Source organism: Vigna unguiculata, chromosome 8 (genome assembly GCF_004118075.2).
Source record: "Vigna unguiculata cultivar IT97K-499-35 chromosome 8, ASM411807v1, whole genome shotgun sequence".
NCBI lineage: Eukaryota > Viridiplantae > Streptophyta > Magnoliopsida > Fabales > Fabaceae > Vigna > Vigna unguiculata.
The window spans coordinates 25,178,954-25,195,629 of NC_040286.1; the positions used below are offsets into that span (position 1 = coordinate 25,178,954).

Below are 16,676 nucleotides of genomic sequence, written 5' to 3' on the forward strand. Positions count from 1 at the left end.
ATCTATATGTATATAATCACATTTAATACGTTACCATATAATTAAACACGTTACCATATAATTCAACAAAATTATTGAACATTTAGTTTAACAAAAGTCTTGAAATATTATTTGTAAGGTTATTCACACTGATTATTAAACTAGCTTATTCATTTAAAACTATATAATATCCTGAAATTTGATTTTATAATAAAAATTAAATTTAAACCTGTCAGTCGATGCACTTTAAATATCATGTTAATTCATCCCACCAACATCACACCCAAAACACAAGCCACAGGACTGGAAACGGGTCATTTCACTGTAGTAGCTTGTTCATTTAAAAGTATACCACGTCTTGACATTTTCTTTTTAAAAGAGAAAATTTAGACCAATAAGTTATTAAATTCACTGAATAACAATAAGACAAGCGGAGTTTCCTGTACACCCAGCCGGCGCAACCCGGCCATGTTAAACTTGATCTGACAAGAAAGACAACATGAAACTGCAAAACAACCACAAAATGCTCAATTTTCAGAAACTGTCTCTTCTACTGACGTTGCTGTTTCTGGTAGTGAAGCCTGCAACGGCCAAGAACCTCTGCGCGGATAAATGTGGTCACGTTCGTATTGAATTTCCATTTTATCTCAGAAATAAAAACTTGAATCACACCACCGACTACCCTCCTGAATTCGGTCTATTATGCTCCCAACAAAATGAGCCCATGCTGAAGCTGCCTGCTGTTCCAATACCATTGTTTGTCAGAAAAATTGATTATAAATCTACGCTAATTGAAATATATGACCCCCAAAATTGCCTTGCTGATCTACTCTTGAAACTCAACAACGCGTCCATCTCTCCATTCCGATTCGTCAAATATTTTGGTCGTCCTCCTCCCGTCTTTGACGTTTCCTTCTTCCGTTGCGACTCATTGTCGTGCCCTATTTCGCTACTAGAATCCCACAACGACGTCGTTGACCCCCGATTAGTATCCTGCACGAAGCTGAAAGATGTTTCCGTGGAATGGTGGTGGTCTTGGTATTTTCAGCAGAAGCTTTTTATGGAATGGTCCAAACCTGACTGTGGATACTGTGAAGCACAAGGCCTAAAATGTAAATGGAAGAATGGTACTAACGGTGCAACTGAATGTTATGCTTGCCGAACAAAAAGGATTCCCACGTCAACTGTCGTCCACATTGCTACAGGTATGCAGTATTACAGCGACTATTATGCTATGATTTTTCTATTTTGTTGATTCCACCAACCACATTTGGAACTGTATGTGATCCTTGCTTAAATTGTTATTCACTTTTGTTAACTTATTTTTTCAACAACAGGAGTAGTAGTTGGTTTGATACTTTTGCTGCTACTGGTCAAGGCATTGTTTTATGCGTATGAATATTATGAGAAGAGAGGAGAAGACCAGACTCGAATAGAGAGATTCTTGGAGGATTACAGGGCAATGAAGCCTACCAGGTTCACTTATGCTGACATCAAGAGAATCACAAATGGGTTTAGTGAGGGTTTAGGGGAAGGATCTCATGGAGCAGTGTTCAAAGGAATGCTCTCCCGTGAAATTCTTGTTGCTGTGAAGATACTCAAAGATACAGTGGGAGATGGGAAGGATTTCATAAATGAAGTGAGAGCCATTGGGAAAATTCATCACGTTAATATTGTTCGCTTGCTTGGTTTCTGTGCAGATGAGTTCCACCGTGCTCTCGTCTACGATTTCTTTCCAAATGGGTCGTTGCAGAGATTCTTGGCTCCACCGGACAAGAAGGATGTTTTCCTTGGTTGGGAGAAGTTGCAACAAATTAGTCTTGGTATTGGCAGAGGGATTGAGTATCTCCACCTTGGCTGTGATCATAGAATTCTTCACTTTGACATCAATCCTCACAATGTTTTGCTAGATGACCTTTTTGTCCCAAAAATCACTGATTTTGGACTAGCCAAGTTGTGTCCCAAAAATCAGAGCACGGTGTCCATGACTGCAGCCAGGGGAACTTTGGGCTACATTGCCCCTGAAGTTTTCTCTCGGAACTTTGGTAATGTGTCATACAAGTCGGACATTTACAGCTATGGAATGTTGCTGTTAGAAATGGTTGGAGGAAGAAAGAATACAAATGTTTCAGTTCAGGACAGTTTCCAAATTCTGTACCCAGAGTGGATCCACAACTTGGTGGAAGGAAAAGATATGGAAATTAGCGTTGAGGATGAGGGAGATGCTAAAATTGCCAAGAAACTTGCCATTGTAGGACTTTGGTGCATTCAATGGAACCCAGCGGATCGTCCTTCCATGAAAACTGTGGTACAAATGCTTGAAGGGGATGGACATGAGTTAGTAGCACCCCCTTCTCCTTTTCATATTTCTGGTTCTTCTACAGCAAAAACTGTTGTTCCGACAAGACGTCAAAATTTTGAGTTGGAGGTTATTCATGAAATAGAAGAAAACAATGTCGATCACTTTTAGGTTTCCAAATGTTATCTACATATTTTAAAGGAGTTTTAAGATTGATCAACTATGATAATATTAACCATGTAAGCTTCTTAATCAACTTTCTTATTTCTTCTCACCTTAAGCTTCAACGATCCATTTTGATTAGTTTTGATGAAAAACATATATATTTAAAAATCAAAAATATCAAAGTATACAGGAGAATTGATTTCTATGTACTCACAAGAATTCATGAGAACTGGACATCGATCAAACTCCATTAAAATCAAATATAAGTACAAAAGAAACAAATAAAAAAGCAAAAGTAAGTGCCTGTAACTACTCAATACATCAAACTAATATAAAAAATAAAGAAAAAGAAACCAAAAATAGAATAATAGTACAAGACTTATTTTTCTAACCACATTTGTCTATTAAGTTTATTTGAGTCTACCTTATTTTAATAAAATTAAGGTTCTCACACTAAAATGGCCAAAATACACATTCCAAAAGAAATGTGAGCTTGGCCTAAAGAAATGACTTATTTACACATTTACAAAGCTAAAAGAAAGTAACATTGGTCCTTGCCATTGGCCAGTGTTGCAACTCCTTGGATTAGTTTGCATCTTGTCTCATTTGTCAAAGAAAGATGAAATATGATATAAAAATTAATCAATCATATTAACATTCAACAGTCACAAATTCGTTAAATTGAAGAGTAATTTTTAATTATTTGATTTATAGATCTTGAATTTTGATAAACTTTTTTGTGATGATGGAGTTTGAAGTAGAAATCTAAACACATTTTGAAATTTAGAAACCAATATTTTAAACTTTGAAAGGGAGGGTAATGTATACAAATGATTAACTATAGGACAAATGTACATAATAAGGTGGATGAAATCAAATAACCATGGTACATAATCCAACATTATTTGTTAGTTGCAATTTTCATAGAGGAACTAGAATAACTAGTAAATTCACTTGCTATTGTGTGTTTGAAATTTTCTGTGACTTCATATGGATATAAAGAAAATTTTGGAGGGATTTTTAGGTTTTCCATATCTCCTTCAAGCATTTCCACTACTTTGTTCATGGAAGGACGATCATTTGGATTCATTTGTATACACCAAATTGCAACTATAATCATCTTCTTTGCTATTTTCTTTTCCTCCTCAGTGATATCTTCCATTTCTATATCTTTCTCTTCTTTAATGTTTTCATAAACCCAAGATGGAAAGTAAACTTGACTTGAATGCTCTGCGTGGGGATTTAAGTTTTTCCTTTTGCTTGCCATTTCCATCAAAAGCATTCCAAAACTATAAACATCAGACTTATAAGATATTCTTCCAATGTTTTTATAAAATAATTCTGGAGCCATATATCCAATTGTCCCTCCCACTACAGTCATGGTGACAATGCTATTATCCATCGGATATAACTTTGCCAATCCAAAATCAGAAACCTTGGGATTGAAATTATCGTCTAGTAGAATATTATGGGGCTTTATATCAAAATGCAAAATTTGCATCTCACATCCATGGTGGAGATAAGCAATTCCACGTGCTACCCCAATTGCTATATTATATATTTTGTCATATCCGAAATCTATATTTCTATCTTTAGAAAAAAGAATTTTATCAAGAGATCCATTGGACATGAATTCATAAACAAGAGCACGTCTTGAACCCTCAACACAAAATCCAATTAAATGTACTACATTTTGATGATGTATTCTTCCAATGGTAGCAACTTCACTTATAAAATCATGTCCATCACCTTTTGATTTACCTAACACTTTTATTGCAACACAAGTTCCAGAAGATAACTTTCCCTTAAATACAGAACCATAGCCTCCTTGACCTAATTTTTCTTTAAAACCTCTAACCATCTTCTTGATTTCGGTGTATGAGTATCTAATAGGCACCAATTCATTGTGTTCTAGATAATTTTCAATATTTTCATATATTGAAGAATGCCTTTTCCGCCACTTGTATGTCAAAAGCATAATAAGTAATGTCACCCCCAACGAAAATCTCACTAACAAAAATACTGGTAGAACATAGTGTCCTATAATGAACGATGCTGGTTCAAGATAGAGATTTTCATCAAATCTTTGGTTTCCTTGTATTGCTTCAAGCAGTGCTGAAAATTAAATCAGGAATGTAACTGTATTTCAATAACGAATGATAAAGAAAGAAATATGTATATTTAGGCGCATATAAATCTAATTCTTTCATTTGTGTACTTCAAAGTATAATATCAATAATTAAAAAAAAAATCAATTATATTAATATTTTAATTAATTTTAAAGTTTGTTAAATATAAATCTTTTATTTGATCACAATTTTCAATTGTTCATTTTTAATCAATAACTAAACTTTATTTTCTAAAGTGAACGATTTTATAAGAGAGTGAAATCCAGTTTCTTAATATTCGAAGTTTTTAATATATGAAATGGTTGAGACTACCATATTGATGTTATTATAATAAATAGTAAAAAGCCGGCATATACTAATATTATTTGTAGCATAAAGAAGTAGAAAACTCACCTGCATAAATGTTATTCAGAAAATCTGCAAGAAAAATATACTGAAATCAGAAAACAGCGTAAAAATATTAGTTTGATGAGAAAGTTAATTCTAACTTATATCAATAAATTCAGTTCTTAATGTTACATATTCAGTCAATGTCATCTCAATATTAGTATTCGTCTACATAAATTATTTTTTTTTGTCAATAATAAAATATTAATATTTTTGTATTATATAGGGTTAAAATAAAAGGTTACGTCTATTTTAGGTAACATTCATATTTGAAAAATATTTGTTAAATTCGGATAATATGATACTACAAAGTCATTATTTAAAATTGTGACCGATGCAAGTGAGTGATTCTGCTAATCTATATTAAATATATTTGCCCACATACAAAATATTTTGAAAGAGGGACAAATATACATGTATTCTTACTGAAAAGTAACACATGTTTAGAAATGTTTTAATACATGATTAATAAATAAGAAATTATATATGTTTTTAGAGTAAAATAAATTATGTAAAAGTATATATTTATAGTAATAAAACATAAAAAAATCAATTCATGTTACACGATTCTTACATGCTGGATAAGCAAGCACCTGTAACCATATCCCGGTACCTGAAAATGAAAGAAAATATCATTTTCAGAATTCGTTTTATCACTCCGAGACCAAGAATATTGAGTATCATGTCATATATATATATATATATATATATATATATATATATATATATATATTTTGTTAGGTTTTCAAGGAAGGGTATCATTGGGGAGATAACAAACACCAATGAGACCACATAAGATACTGACATCACTCTCAACCCAAAACCTGAAGGTAATAAGTTTATGGGTCTTTATTCTTAGATAGTGCTCTACTTTCTCATTTCTGATCAATGTAAGACTTAGACTCACACTTGGATTCCTAATATATATATATATATATATATATGATGATTCGTAAATAATGAGTTATCATGTATGATGATAATTGAGGAAATTTAAATATTGACAAACAAATTAAAGGATATATATATATATATATATATATATATATATATATATATATATATATATATATATATATAAATAAATAATAGGTTTCCTTTAATTAAAAATATTAATTTAACTTGAACATGAATTCCTTTACCACATTTGGTTTCCAGTACTCCGAATATATCGTTGCAGTAGGGGAAACATCGAAGCTTGAGGGTGGAAGAGTCGAAATAGCAGTCGCCATATGGTGAGTGACATTGATCCTCACAGGCGAAATTTTTCCACGAAATCTCAAATCCATAAAGTAGCGCTGAGTTCATCATAGTGTAGGAAGATTTATTTGCGTCCAAACCCCACCACGACGTCGGAGAAAGCAGCTTTATACGACAACCAACTTCAAAGTCCGCTGATGTTAAGTCGCCAGCAATGGCATACATATACCCTTTCGACTCCCACTTAACACACGGAGTAGTATTCACGTACTTATAATTCTCACTCACTGGATGGCTGCAATTCAAGTATATTATGTGCTGGAAAAGACTCTTCCGGTGAGGACCAACCTCAGAGAATTGGTCTAGGGTGGCTCGGTATGGATCCATATCGCCAGCATGATAAGCATCACTGAAATTGGATCGAGACAAGAAATAGCGAGGAAGGGAGGAGCAACTTTGTTCTTCAACTCCCGGATCAACCACCCGGAGTGTGAAATTAATGTAGTTGATTGCCTGCACATGATATTTTCTCGAATACAAATTTAACACTGTAATATTATTTTCACAACTCAGTTCATACCTTCTGTCGCCGCAATGTACCGGGTCACCTTTCAATCTAAATGGTCGACTTATGTTTGCGATTTTCCCACAGGAAGAAGGGAGACAATCACTGGCGTGTTCTTGCTCATTCCTAGCACATATTTGTTGGACTACAAACAGCAAGAACATCACCAATAACACCATATCTTTCCATATGGTCATGGTTGGAGACTTGTCATTAGGAGTCGGACAATGGGATTATATGCGTGACAATATTTAAAAGTTTAAACGCAGGCTTACATTTTTTTACTAGGAAACTCTATCTGGATTTTGCACTTGCACGAAATTTATAAATGAAAAACCTATAGTGCGATTCCACATCGATCACGCTGTTTTCGCTTTAAAAATTTTCGTAATCACATTTAAAAGTTAAAACGCGGATTTCAACTGACTTTATCCGTGATTCCTCTCCGAATTCTTAGACCGAAACAAAAATATAAATATTGTATAAACGTACAGAAAAATCCGCGACATGTGTTTTTCTGTCTGTCATCACGTTCTTTTCAAAAAAGAAACCAAAGCATTCAGTGGTGTCCTTCCAAGTCAATTCCATGTTGATCACGCAGTCTGCAGGTATAATATTTTTTTCTTGAAAAAGTAGTGCGATGAAATTTAAAAGTTAAAACGCATACTTACGCTGACTTTGACTAAATTCTTTCATGTAACGATATATTGATTGGGTAAATTCTAGAATAATGGGACATTATAGATGAAAAAATCACTATTCTAGAAAACACTTCCACTCTTTCTGCAACTAAGTAAAAAGAGTTGAAAGAAGACAAGTAAAAGGATTTGTTAGGAATCTAAAGTGTGAGTCTAAGTCCCACATTGACCAGAAATGGGAAAGTAGAGCACCATATAAGGATCAAGGCCCATAAACCCATCGCCTTAAGATTTTGGGTTGAAAGTGGTGTCAATACTTTATGTGGTTAGTTAATGACACAATCTTTCCAAGAATAATAGGTAGGTAGTATTAAACTTCATTCTGGAAGAAAAGAGTTTGAATTAATAAGAATAAAAAGAATTTGAGACATAGGTATTTCATATCTTCATTGATGGCTTCTCTAAAATAACATGAGTCTATTTCTTAAAGGAAAAGTTAGAAGTCTTTGGAATATTCAAGAAATTCAAGGCCCTTGTCAAGAAACAAAATGGAAAACAAATAAAAGTACTTAGAAGTGATCATGAAAGGGAGTACACATCTCGTCCACAACAAAACGACTTCTTGGAATTAGGAAGAAGAAAAAGCTTTTAAAAGCAACACTTTAGTTCCAATACAACAACATCAAGAAGAAACTGAAGAAGAGGCAAAAGCTTCAGGTACACTTTCTTCACCTTCATACTCGAAGACGATACGAAACTTGCAATATGGCCATGATTGATCCTAACTTGTATGAAAACGTATGGTTAAAGGCTATGGAAGAAGAGGTTAAAATGATTGAGAAGAATAACACTTGGGAGCTCGTAAACTATACTAAGGGAAAAGACATCATAGGAGTGAAATAGGTATATAAAACAAAGCTCAATCTTGATGGAAGACAAGAGGGGTATAAAGAAAAGGATCAATGAGGATCATGAGTTTTAATATCAGAGGGCTAGGAGGTCCTGTAAAATGGAGATATATTAGGGAAATCATAAGAAAAGAGGAGGTTGACATGGTATGTATTCAGGAGATGAAAACAATGACAATAACAAAAGATAAATGTTACGCAATTTGGGGAAATAATAATGTGTAGTGGGAACATTACGAATCAGAAAGGGGGGTCAGAGGTTTGTAAACAATTTAGAACATAAACTTTTCATTATCAAATTCTAAATCTAGTAAAGGATACAAAATTCTAGAAAGGAAGTGGGGTGATAAGAAACAACCTATAACTATTGTGAATGTATACTCCCCTTGCATATATTTTGAAAAGAAAACAATGTGGAAAGAATTATATAGTAGTAGGAAAGGTGATGCTAACAAGGTGTGGTGCATGTTGGGGGATTTTAATGCAATTAGAAAATCTGAGGAGAGGAAAGGGTTAACTCAAAAACTAACGATGGAAGAGAGATTGTCACTTTCAACATGTTCATTGAGAGTTTAGAACTTTTAGATATACCCATGATTGGAAGAAAGTATACTTGGTAAAAAGTCAATGGGACTGCTAAGAGTAGGTTAGATAAAGTTTTAGTGTAGAAAGAATGGTTGGACATATGGTCTCAAAGTAAACAATATGTACTTGACAGAACAGTTTCTGATCATTGTGCTCTAATAGTTAAAAATACAACGTTTGATTGGGGTCTGAAACCATTCAGAAGTTTAGATGTTTGGCAAACAGAGAAAGGGTTTATGGAAATAGTGAAATGTTGTTGGGGTAGATATGAGGTAAATGGAAATGAAATCTGGACCCTAAAGGAGAAATTAAAGAGACTTAAGCAAGATTTGAAAATCTAGAATAAAGAGATTTTTGGGGACATCAATAAGATTAAGCAAAGGGTTATATCATCCATAACAGATCTAGATAAAAGAGATGAAGAAAATAGTCTAGATGATGAAGGTACGGTAGAGAGGTGTAATTTATTTGCAGAATTAAAAAGAATAAACTTTAGACAAGAAGCTCTAGAGAAACAAAAGTCAAGAACCAAATGGTTACAGGTAGGAGACTTGAACACTAAATACTTTCATAGAGTTACTAAATGGAGAAGGACAAAAATATGATCATGGGTTTGGTAATTGATAATGAATGGTGTGAAGAGCCAGAAAAGGTAAAAGAAGAGATAAAGAACATCTTTAGGATTAGATTCAGTGAGGATTCTAATGTGAATGTTAGGCTAGATAACATAGGCTTCCCACTTATTAAATCGGAGGATAACAATCTATTGATTAGTAGATTTTTAGAAGAGGAAATTAGGGAAGCCGTATGGGATTGTGACAGTAGCAAAAGCCCAAGGCCAAACGATTTTAATTTCAATTTTATTAAGCAAGCTTGGGATATTATTAAGATGGACATTTTAAGGGTTGTCAATTGTTTTCATAGTTGTGGTAATTAGCCCACTCGGAGTAATGCATCCTTTATTAGTCTTATACCTAAGACTGAAAATCCCCAACGGTTGGAGGAGTATAGGCCTATTTCATTAATTGGTTGTATATATAAAATCATCTCTAAAATTTTAGCAAAGAGACTACAAAAAGTTATACATAAGATAATAGACAAAAAACAATATGCATTTATAAAGGATAGAGGTTTATTAGACAGTGTGGTGGTTGCAAATGAAGTAATAGATGATGTAAGGAGGAAAAGAGATAAATGTATCATAGTAAAGGTAGATTTTGAGAAGGCATATGACTCGGTTGATTGGGCTTTTCTAATGTATATAATGGGAAGATTAGGCTTTTGTTCAAAATGGATCAAATGGATAAGGAGATGTCTAAAGTCTTCAACTATATCTGTTTTAGTTAATGGTAGTCTCATAGAGGAATTTAAACAACAAAAAGGGCTAAGGCAAGCTTGTGACTAAGGGGCTAGCAGGGGCAATTCGGGAGGCAGAAAACAAGGGCCTTCTATAAGGGGTAAAGGTAGGGCATAAAGACCTCTCCTTAAGCATGATGATATTTGCTGATGATACCCTCTTTGTGTGTAAACCAATGATACAAAATGTTTTGGCTCTAAAAAGTATTCTGAGATGTTATGAATTGGCCTCGGGGCTAAAGGTCAACTTCCATAAAAGTAGAATAAGGGGTATAGGAGTGCACTTAAGTGACATAGAAAGGTTCTCACTCATTTTAAATTGCAACACTATGACCATACCATTTACTTATTTAGGAGTACCTGTTGGGGGAAATCATAGAAAAATAGATTTTTGGCAAGTGATGCTAAGAAAAATGAGAAAAAGATTAGCTATATGGAAAGGAAGACACATATCATTTGCAGGAAGGGTCACCTAAATTAAATCTGTAATATATGATATTCCTATATACTTCATCTCAATCTTTAAAATGCCCTAGAGCGTGTTGAATGCAATTGTTAAAATACAAAGGCATTTCCTATGGGGATGGGGGTTTGAGGGGAGGAAGATTGCATGGGTGAAGTGGGAGCAAATGTGTAAACCTAAGGAAGAGGGTGGACTAGGCTTAAAAGATATGAGATTTTTTAATTTCGCTTTACTTGGCAAATGGAAATGGAGGCTAGTGAATGAAGAACCAGGTCTGTGTAGAGATATTATAATATCAAAGTACGGGTCTTGGAGAGCCCTAAATGAGACAAAAGAAGGTGCACATGACTCATGGTGGTGGAGAGATATAAGGAAAGTTTGTGGGAGAGGACAATGGGGTAATTGGTTTGATAGTAATGTAACATGGAATAGAGGATTAGGAAATAAAATAAAGTTTTGGGAAGATGTGTGGACAAAAGATTTACCTTTAAAACATAGATTCCCTCGACTCTTATCTAACTCAGTTTTAAAAGATGCCACTTTGAGGGAGGTTGGGTTTTGGAACGAAAACCAATGGATTTGGAATTTGGTATGGAGAAGAGAATGGTTTGAATGGGAGAAAGAACTGGTGGAAGAATTGATGAAAGAGATACAAGAGAGTATACCCAACAGAAATGGGAGTGATGAATGGTTATGGAAAGCAGATGAATCAAAAAAGTACACGATAAAGTCAACATATAAGAGGTTTTATAATGGAAATATAATGGATGACAATGACCAGTTTGTAAAACTTTGGAAATGCAGAGCATTACCAAGTGCTCAACATTTTGCTTGGCGAGTTTTTATCAATACGGTTGCAACAAAAGACAACTTTATTAGGAGAGGAATGACTTTAGGAAACAATATGTGTGTAATGTGTGGAATTATAGAAGAATCAATATCACATATGTTTTTTAGTTGTTCGGTGACTAGTCAAATTTGGAACAAGTGTGACATTTGGTCTAGGATAAATTTAGTTCACAAAATTGTGCTAAAGAGCACTTTTCACAGTTTCACATTATAGGGTTGAACAACAAACAAAATATTGTTTGGAGATGTATGTGGGTGGTAGTTATAAGGAATATATGGAATCATAGGAATAACTCTATCTTTAGGCATTGTAAAATTGATGTGGAGGAAGTATTTACCCTAGCACAAGTAACGGTTTGGGCTTGGATCACAACTAAGTATCCAAAAACAACATTCTCTTACTTTGATTGGTGTTTTAGCCCGATCACTTGCCTTCAAACAATGCATTTATAAGTCGTTTTTAGTCTTAAGGGGTAAACTATTCTAACAATATGTCTTCTAGATCTCCTTGTCTAGGCTAAAACTTGCTCACCTGTTATTCAAGTTATGATATACTTTAATCAAGTAAGTTTGGGCTCACATACTTGTGCATGTAGGTTCAATTCAAACGGAGGTATTGTGGATTTGTTTGCAGTTTGGTTGCAGGTTGTGTAATAAGCATGTTGTAGCTTACAGGGGTGCTGGAACATGGCTGTTAGGTAGCAGTTTTCAGGAAACAAGCATGAATGAAGCATCTATTGGTTGATACATGAAAGAAATCACTAGCAGTATTGGATCAAAAGCGTATGAGATTGTTATGTTCAATCAATTTTTTCATGTTTTTGTAATAGGGTCTAGTATTTGCTTTGTATGTATGGACATGCAATGTTCTTAACCTTTGTGTTATTTGAGAATGTCAGGTTTATGCACAGTAGACTTAGTATGGGAGAGGAAACCTTAAGACTTTTTTTGTTTTCTTTTTGTATTGTGTATATGGGTTGAGGTAACCCGATTATCTCATTAATTTAATTTATTTATTTTTGCCGATTAAAAAACAAAATTGTGGGACTTTATATCATAATTCAAAATTTGCATTTCACATCCATGGTGGAGATAAACAATCCCACGAGCTATCATCATTGATATATCATATATTTTGTCAAAGCCACAATATAATTTCTTATTCATAACATTGACAATTTTATCAATCAATAGTTTTTTATTTTATAAAGTAATATTTAAATTGATCAAAATAGTAATTTTTTATTACTGAAATTAATTATTATTTAAAAGTTTTCTTATCTACCCTAAAGTGACGAAAATGCATGCCAAAAACTAAAGTATAATAATTATAAAAATAGTTTTAAATAATAAAAGTGCACTATTTTAAGAGTGTGAAATCTAGTTTGTTAAGATTCAATTTTTTTATTAGATGTACTTATACAAATTATTATAATAATCCTCTAGTAAAAAGCCATCATAAAGAAGTACAGGACTAACCTTGGCAAGCACCTGTCACAAAATAATCTGCAAGAAAAATATACTTAAATTAAGTTGCCTGAAACATATATGTTTGATAAGAAAGTTAATTATAACATGAGATGTAAGTAATATATTTGGTAAAATAAAGGATGAATTTTGTTTCTAAAATTTGATAGTTTGTTAAAGTTTCATACTAAGTATCAACTTAGTAGTAATAATAATAGTAACAACATTAAAAGAAAAGTAAATGAATTTAGTTGATATGTTGCTACACGTAGTCAAGTTCGTCTAGTCTAAATTAGCGTTTAGATGTCAAAAATAAAATATAAAAAGAAAATGTTCTATAAAGGGTTAAAATGAAAGGTTATGTCAATTTTAGGTAACCGTTTCACATTTTACATATATTTGTTAAATTAGGTTAATAAGATAATACAAAGTCATAGTTTCAAATATGTGACAAGTAAAAGTTTATGATTGTACTAATCTATATTAAATATGTTTGCCCACATACAAAATATTTTGAAAATGGGACAAATATAGATGTATTATTATTAAAAAATAACATATGTTTACAATTGAAAAAGGGACAAATATAGATGTATTATTATTAAAAAATAAAATATGTTTACAATGTTTTATTCATAAACATCAAATTATATACATTTTTAGAGTTAATAAATTATCTTGAAGTATATTGTTGAATATAGTAATAAATTAAACATCAAAATCAATTCATCTTATTATTCTCATGACCAAAGGGCAGGTAAATTAGGATGATACTATTCTTACATGCTCGAGAAGGTAGCCCCTGTAACCATGTTCGTTTTGCTGTCTCTGAAAATGAAAGAAAATATCATTTTCAGAATTTCTTTTATCACTCCAACACAAAGAATACTACATAATGCCATAAAAGGTTATACCCATTAACAAGTTTTAAAAGTTATTATTTTGTAGAACTGTTAAAACATATATCTTTTTCTAAGTTCAAGTAAACCATAAAAACAAATTTAATGAATAAACGTAGACATGGAAAGCTTTGCGTGGAAATATCTCAAATTATTAGATTTAACAATAGACAGTTGGTTTTGCTAATAATTGGTAAACAAATAGTTATGATGTATGATGAGAATTGAAGAAATTTAAAGATTGCTGAAGAAATTAAAGGAGATATATAAGGCTTTCTTTAATTAAATACATTAATTTAACTTGCATTCGAATTCCTTACCACAAAAAGTGAACAGTAATTCTTTTGATCCTCACAGCCGAAATGCACGTTCTGTGTCTTTCTGTCTGTCATCACGTTCTCTTCCCAGAACAAAATAAACCACTCAGTGGTGCCCTTCCTAATTAATTCTATATTGATCACGCTGCACGCAGGTACAATATTTTTCTCTATAAAAAGTTGTGCGATGATATTTTAATGTTAAGACGCAGACTTGCGCTGACTTTGACTGTAGCTTCTCTCTTGATTCCTGAACTAAATGTAACAACAAAGATTCATTGATTGTGTAAACTTAAATTGAAAATTCTCCGAGTTTGGTTATCTAAGGTTCTTATCGCAAAAGAAAATAAAGCCTTGCACGGTTTACACTAGAGATGTCAAAGCCTAGTCTACTGTCTCTCCATGGCTATGGCATATTGATCACACTGATGCTATCCCTAAAGCTCATTCCTATCAAAGGTAGCAGCTACAATAACGAGTGCGAGGAATTGTCTTGTGGGGCAAACCAACCACCTATTAGATTTCCCTTCCAACTCGTCAAGGGGATGCATGAATGTGCTCATCCTGGCTATTGTCTGTATTGTACTCAAGAAAACAACACCATGTTTGTGCTCCCTACCATAAAACTCCAGGTCGAAAACATTGACTACAAAAAGTTTCAAATTTACTTGAAGGACCCCAACAATTGCCTTCCAAAAACCCTTCTCAACCACTTCAATTCTTTTAAAGATTATTACATTACCGTATCAAGCAGCTTGAGCTTCTTTGACTGTTCTTCAGTTGGGAATACACAACTCAGAAATCAATATGGATCGTACCAAGATATGAACTCCTGTCCGATTTACGTTACTGATTCTCAAGCAAGTGTCTTAGAATGGGACCTCACATTCTGTTCAAAGATGTTCGACGTCCCTGCTGCTACCGTCTCGGCATTGGAGATGCTACAGAATCAGCTGACGTTGACATGGTCCAAACCAGCTTGTACTGCGTGCAAAAAAGGTAAAATATGTAAATGGAAGAACAACAGCACTGAAGTTATCGAATGTTTTGATTGCTACGACCGCAGGAGCCTTCAGAAAAGAATCACGAATTTCAGATCTTTTATTGTTTCTACTACAGGTAAGATCAGATTCTTGCACACTACTTCGTTAAAGCTTTTCATATCTCTTAACTCTTTTTAATCGAGTCTCCAACAGTTATCGTAGGTTCAGTTCTTTTGGGCCTGCTGATCATTGTGGCTTTTAAGACTTTCCGCTATTTTAGAGAGAAGGAAGAAGACCAAGCAAGAGTGGACAAGTTCTTAGAGGATTACAGGGCAGAAAAGCCCACAAGGTTTACATACGCCGATGTCAAGAGAATCACCGGCGGTTTTAAAGAAAAACTAGGGGAAGGAGCTCACTGAGCTGTTTTCAGAGGAAAACTTTCGAATGAGATTCTCGTGGCTGTGAAGATCATCAATAATACTGACGGAGATGGGAATGAGTTCATCAATGAAGTTGGAATTATGGGGAAAATCCACCACATCAACGTGGTTCGTTTGCTAGGCTTTTGCGCCGAAGGAATCCATCGTGCTCTTGTCTACAATTTCTTCCCAAAGGGTTCATTACAAAGCTTTATATTTCCACCCGATGACAAGGACAATTTCCTTGGATGGGAGAAGATGCAACGCGTTGCTCTTGGTATAGCTAAAGGGATTGAGTATCTTCATCAAGGTTGTAATCATCCCATTATTCACTTTGACATCAATCCTCGCAATGTGTTGCTTGATGACAACTTCACTCCAAAGATTTCTGATTTTGGATTAGCCAAATTGTGTTCCAAGAATCCAAGTTTGGTGTCCATGACGGCTGCTAGGGGAACCTTGGGATACATTGCACCGGAAGTTTTCTCCAGGAACTTTGGAAATGTGTCCTACAAGTCAGATATTTACAGTTATGGAATGTTGTTGCTAGAAATGGTTGGAGGAAGGAAGAATGTAGACACGTCATCCCCACAAAATATCCATGTTCTATACCCAGATTGGATTTATAACCTGGTTGATGGAGACGTACATATCCATGTTGAGGATGAAGATGATGTTAAAATTGCGAAGAAGTTGGCCATTGTTGGACTTTGGTGCATACAATGGCAGCCAGTGAACCGCCCATCCATGAAATCTGTCATACAAATGCTAGAAACTAAAGAGGAAGATCAGTTAACTGTGCCTCCTAATCCATTTCATTCAACAACTTCAACTACTGCTAGTCTCACTTCAGCAAGAAGACCTTTGGAGTTGGAAGCGATTCATGAATAAGAGAATAGTTACATTAATAAAGATGTGTTTTATTGATTTATTATCATAGGAAGAAAACTGAGTATTTTAAGTTGTAGATTAAGTAAGAGTTGTATTTTACTCCGTAGAAAAAGTAACGGCTGTAATTTACATGATCTATCAAATACAATGGGAAAAGGATATTTAACAACTATTTCC

General features: G+C 33.8%; 2 protein-coding genes and 1 pseudogene across 2 annotated transcripts; 2 read left to right on the forward strand and 1 right to left on the reverse strand.

Annotated features, from left to right (window-relative positions):
- Nucleotides 1-373: 373 nt before the first annotated feature.
- On the forward strand, nt 374-3,042 carry LOC114195326 (rust resistance kinase Lr10-like). Its single transcript, XM_028085745.1, has 2 exons — nt 374-1,184; nt 1,317-3,042. Exons 1-2 carry the CDS (start codon nt 479-481, stop codon nt 2,447-2,449), a joined length of 1,839 nt encoding a protein of 612 aa, XP_027941546.1. The 5' UTR covers nt 374-478; the 3' UTR covers nt 2,450-3,042.
- Nucleotides 3,043-3,239: 197 nt separating this feature from the next.
- On the reverse strand, nt 3,240-7,028 carry LOC114195321 (LEAF RUST 10 DISEASE-RESISTANCE LOCUS RECEPTOR-LIKE PROTEIN KINASE-like 2.1). The gene is made up of 4 exons (XM_028085741.1): nt 6,102-7,028; nt 5,534-5,572; nt 4,966-4,989; nt 3,240-4,558 (listed from the first exon to the last, which is right to left on the reverse strand). The coding sequence occupies exons 1-4, from the start codon at nt 6,919-6,921 to the stop codon at nt 3,345-3,347; spliced, it is 2,097 nt and encodes a 698-aa protein (XP_027941542.1). The 5' UTR covers nt 6,922-7,028; the 3' UTR covers nt 3,240-3,344.
- A 7,384-nt stretch (nt 7,029-14,412) lies between these two features.
- Nucleotides 14,413-16,671, forward strand: LOC114195323 (annotated as a pseudogene).
- The last annotated feature ends 5 nt before the right edge of the window (nt 16,672-16,676 follow it).